The 5310-nt window shown below is 35.7% G+C and overlaps 1 protein-coding gene across 1 annotated transcript; it reads right to left on the bottom strand.

The window, feature by feature from the left end:
- Window positions 1–1460: 1460 nt before the first annotated feature.
- LOC109238274 (glucan endo-1,3-beta-glucosidase, acidic-like) lies at window positions 1461–3189 on the bottom strand. Its single transcript, XM_019404711.1, has 2 exons — window positions 3099–3189; window positions 1461–2603 (listed from the first exon to the last, which is right to left on the bottom strand). The coding sequence occupies exons 1-2, from the start codon at window positions 3169–3171 to the stop codon at window positions 1642–1644; spliced, it is 1035 nt and encodes a 344-aa protein (XP_019260256.1). The 5' UTR covers window positions 3172–3189; the 3' UTR covers window positions 1461–1641.
- Window positions 3190–5310: the final 2121 nt, after the last annotated feature.

The raw sequence follows: 5310 nt of genomic DNA, 5'->3' as shown, positions 1-5310 counted from the left end.
AGGGGAAGGTTGATAACGAAGCCTAGAGATTGTGTATAATGGAAAGGCTTAATAGATGTAAAGAGCTTTGAAGATTTGGAGATAAACTTGAAGAACTCAAAAGCTTTTGAAGATTAGTACAAGAAAACTTCAAACTAAAGTTTGAAGAAGTGAGAAGAGACCTATTTAAGGGATTCACGGCGACGGTTCAAAGGCACTGGTGGCCTACCACCAACTGATGCTCATTAATGATTTTGGGAACTGTAACGACGGGACGTTTCGGTCACTTCCGTCTTTTACGTCACAATGACGACGTCATGACAGATCGAGGTACAAAATCGAAGGCTCAATTCGTTTCTTCTCGTCACATTTTAAGAAATGAGGGGACTATCTGTATACGGTTAAAATCAGATCTAACAATTTTACTATTTGATCGAGGCTGAGGAATTGCATCGAAGGTTGACCTCGCAATGGATCGGACTAGAGCACGAAGACAAGGTATCGAGTTCGAGGATCGAGGTGCCTGTCCAAGATCGAGGCCAACAGCAATCGAGACCAAATATGACAGAACTCGAGCAAAACACAATAACAGAAAGACGAGATATCCGTGACTAGCCGAAGATCATGGCGCGAATCTCGGAACAGATCAAATCAAGGGCAGTTATTTAGTTAATTGTGGGATTTTCTTCCGAAGTTAGAATTATACCATAACTAGAATTTCTCTGATATATAAAGAGGGCCCTAATAATTTTGTAACCATCTTATATTCACACATATCAAAGCTATACAATACAATACTTTCTAGCTTATATTCTTGTTTAACAGTTAGTTTATTCCTTATCTATTTTGGGCACCGATCAATTCGAGGGCACTTAAGCTCGAAGGCTGAATCACGTTTCAAGACTGGTTTGCTTTGTCTCATCGTTAATCCATATTGTTAATCTTTACGTTTATCAATTGGTATTAGGTGAAATCACATATCCTTAAAACCACATTATAAGCTTAATTGTTATCCAATTTTTAGGGTAAACACTTCTGCCTCTCATACCTTCCCTTTTTCAGATTTAATAGCTGCTTATTTTGTTATTGTTTCTTTTCTAATTTTTCCTATATTTCTTGGTGGTTGCTCATCTAATTGAAGGGATAAAATGAGGAGAAATAGTCAATGAATTGATGTAAATGTGCCTAATGTATTTGCATTGTTTATAATTTGCTAGATAAAATCAAATTAGTTTGAATTTCTAAGGTCATTACATGGGTTAGTCTTCTCTTTTCTTTTCAATAATGTCATAGTTACTAACTCTGATCCAAATAAATTTAGAAAATAGTACATAATTTATTTTTCAATATAAGTAATACCATTACTAACGGTTTGTACTCTGCTCTAGATTGTCATAGTTAGCAATTAATTATTTTCGGTTAATCAGTTTGTATATTCAATCTGAAAAGCCGAATAACACCAACCAAAACTATTTGATAACACCAGCCAAAACTATTTTGACCATGCAAATGACAATATGCTATGTTCAAAATAGTGTGAGACCCGCCACCTCTAAATTTTGAATTCGCCTCTAAAAGAGATACACATAATTAACTAATTTAGAATGCAATAACCATACCTCAAAAATAATAATTTGCCCAGACCTATAGAATGACTGAACATTAGTTGAACCTAATGTCATAGGCCTTAATTCCATTATCTTCAAAAATCCCAAAATGCCTCTCAAACTCCTCTCCACTCTTTCCATTCTCATCAAACAAATCAAACAAGAAAACATCCAGGCCAACTCCAGGCCTCTTAGGCGTACCTACATTGTTCAAAGCTCTTCTCACAACATTCCCATTGTAAGACAAGGCATTGTCAATGCTCGCACCGTCAATTCCAGCAGTCGGCCAACCGGTCTCTGTTACCATCACAGGAATTCCCTCAAATCCTTCCTTCTCCATGGCATACACAAATGCATCAATGGAAGCATCGAACATGTTGTCATAAGCCAAGTTCTTGTCGTACTCTACATATGATGACCTAAATAGAGCATGGTCCAAAGAAACATACTGTGGATTATTTATATAGGCAAAAAAAGGGTACACATTCACCATTAATGGTGAGCTGGTGTCGCGTAAAAATTGTAAAAAAGGAAGAAGAAATGGTCTGATGGTAGAATTAAAAACTCCAGATGATGGAGGGTATGAATTGGAAAGTATGGTAGATGCATGGGAAGAAGAAAGCTTAATTGTGGTAGCTAAACCTAAAGTTCGAAGGGCTTGGTAAAGGTTTGAAATAGCAGGAACTATATAAGGAGAGTAAAATGGATCTTTAAGGAAGATTTCATTGCCAACGGCTAAATATTTAACTTGATTAGGGGAAACATGGGCAAAAATATTGGTTTGAAGCCATTCCATGGAGATGGTCACAGGACTATTGGCTAGGGTAGGGAGGATTTCATTGGGAACTCCAACCAAGAGCTCTATTCCAGTGCCGGCAAATGGTTGTAATGCTTCTGGATCTGGATTGAATAGCCTAGTTCTCGAAACGCCAATTGATTTAATGAGATTGATGGCTTCTGAAGGTGGTGGGAGTTTTGTACCAACACGGCCATAACAAACTCCTACTGCTGCTTCAACTGCAAGGATATCACAAGGTTATGGAATTGTTGAAAACTAGTAAAAATAGAACTCCAAGCAAGTTAACAGGGTATTCCAAGCAAGTTACCAGGGTATTATAACCTAGAAATAGAGTAAATAAACCGTACTGCTAGTAATAATATACTCCATCCGTTCTAGTATACGTGAACCTATTTCCTTTTTGATTGTTCGTTCCGAAAAGAATAAATTTTTTTAAAAATTTGGAAAAAATTTAACTTAAATTTTCAATTCTACCCTTAATAAGAAGCTTTTATAACCATACAAATATTCTGGACCCCTTTTTGATTTGTTTAAGACCACAAATTCTAAAAGTTTCATTTTTTCTTAAACTCCTTGCCCAGTAAAAAAAAAGTGCACATATATTGGAACGGAGGGAGTAAGAAAAAAAAAATTACTCTATCTGTATATGTATAAAAGTTTGATCGTTGAAATTATTGCATTGACGTTGGAAGAGAAGGAAATATCGTAGGAACCTGCGGAATAACTCCGAAGAAGAATGTAAAAACAAGATAGAAAGAAAAGGGCTTCTTGAATTATCATTCCCATTGGTGTACTTGATTTTGCTTTGCTTTTTTTTTTTTTTTCTCTTTGTTTTCTTTCCAGTAAGACGTTAGGAGTTATGGGGAATTCTACTGCATAAATATCACGAGGATAAACAAGGTTCCAATTACTCTCTTCTATATATCTATCACATTGACTACGATTCTTGGTTTCTTTTTGGTGCGGTTTGGTTGCATTCTAGGTTGATTTTGAAATATACTTCTCTCTTTTTTTATAACATTCAAAGATACATGGTGCATGTATATATCTTAGGTCTAGTAAAGAAAAAATGAACATTGATTCTTTTGTATTCAAAGATTATTAACTAGTATCTGCATCATGTAACATTCATACATTAGTAATTGATTAATCAAACAAAAGCTTTCACTTTGAAACAAAACAAAAAAGTTTCTGGTCAGTCGACAAGTAAACTGATCAAGGGATAAGATATATGCTGAACGAATACTCTAGCTAATAAAGTGTTAGACATGAAACTTTAATTTACCTCCCAAGCCAACCCCGAAGATTTAGATCATGACGCGTATTAGAGCGAACATCAGATGTGAATATCAGGTTATCCTTCTAAAAAATTGCCATTAAATATGTATATTCTTGACTCTTCAGTTGGCATTCTTCTCATGCTTCTGTTTATATTTATATAACGAAGCAAATAAAATGCCCTAGACCCCAGTCATGATCTTTTAGTGATATCGACTATTATTGGTAAGGCTTTGGTAGAAGTACAAATTAACTGACTCCTCGAACAGACACATATTTGTATCCATAGTCAATTTGATCCTCGTACTTCCAAAAGGTTCAAACAAATTTAAACGGAGGGAGTATTAACTTTTAGTTGTCTTTGTTTTCTATACTTTTTCTTAAAATACTATTCCTACAATATATTAAAACTAGTTAATTTATCCGTGCTTCATGCGGTAGTAAGAGATATCATTAAATTATATAAATTGAATTTTTTTTGTCTTCAAACTTCGGATAATATAGGTGTGCACGGGTAAATTTGGGGGTAGTCTACCACGATTCCCAGGTGAGAAAACGGAAGAAGGGCACGGATGCATGATCACGCCCAACTATGTCTTCTAAAAGACAAAGCGGTCGTTGCAAATATAATCCGGTTTTAAGTCCGGAGTCGAATCCTCAGGGAACTAACCTATCTATTATAACTCTTGGCAATGCTATTATCAACTCAAACAATTTCCAGATGCAAGATTTTTATCAATAAAGATTGTGTTTTTGTTTAACTACTTCAAATAATATTAAAAATAACAATATGCTAAATCAACGATAATTCAATGGTAAAAAAAAGGGTCTAGGGTATTGATTTCCCCAATTGCTAGTTTAAGTCTTAACTCTTTTGCTATAATCTCGCCGTAATACTCTATGAGGATTATGAGCTATGGGTTATCGTAATTACCTCTCGATCAACTACGATAATTTACATTCTTTCGAACTACTCTAGCTGACAATTTGTGTAGCTCTGAATTATCCCACCAAAGTTTCGTTATCTTTAATCCCACTTTTAAGTTCGAGTAATGAATCTCTTCAATTACCCAAAAGTGGTGTTGTTCAACAGCAGTCTAACCTAATATTCTTTCTCAAGCAACATAAGGCAATTAGACATGATTAATCAAGGGTCCATTCAATTAATCACCATACAAAACGCAGTTGAACAATCATAAAATAAATTCGGCTCGATTATAACAAAGTTGAGTCTAAACTTCAACCAACAATTTGTTCCATCAACCCTACATCAAATGTTTAGCTACATATAACAAGCAAGATAAAGCTACCAAATTATTCATAATGTGTAATTGCAATAAATAAAAGGAGATAGAAAAACTCTAATGTTTGGTTGATCTTCTCACACTCGTTCTTGCCTCCAAAGTAGTCTAAAAACAAGCTTGATACTTTCTTGGGCGAGCTTCTTGAGTTTATAAGGGTTTGGAATAAGTTTTTCCCGAGTTACACTTTGGTCCCACAAGTTCTGGGGAACTACAAAGTTCACCGCGGCCGCGGCGCGACCGCGGTGAAAGACAACCATTCTGCCTCGCGTCTTTGGCCTGCCGCGGTCGCGGTGGATTTCAGCCCAGTCCAGTTTTTGCTTCTTTCTGCTCGGGTGCTTCTTGA

This window comes from Nicotiana attenuata, unplaced genomic scaffold, assembly GCF_001879085.1.
Source record: "Nicotiana attenuata strain UT unplaced genomic scaffold, NIATTr2, whole genome shotgun sequence".
In the NCBI taxonomy this organism is placed as follows: domain Eukaryota; kingdom Viridiplantae; phylum Streptophyta; class Magnoliopsida; order Solanales; family Solanaceae; genus Nicotiana; species Nicotiana attenuata.
This window is presented reverse-complemented; position numbering and strand designations above follow the sequence as displayed.

Excerpts from the sequence above, each read along its gene's own strand:
- LOC109238274 (XM_019404711.1), bottom strand. The coding sequence starts at position 3,171 with ATGGGAATGATAATTCAAGAAGCCCTTTTCTTTCTATCTTGTTTTTAC. Across the intron at positions 2,604-3,098 it reads TCTTCGGAGTTATTCCGCAG|TTGAAGCAGCAGTAGGAGTT; the intron begins GTTCCTACGATA and ends ATATCCTTGCAG.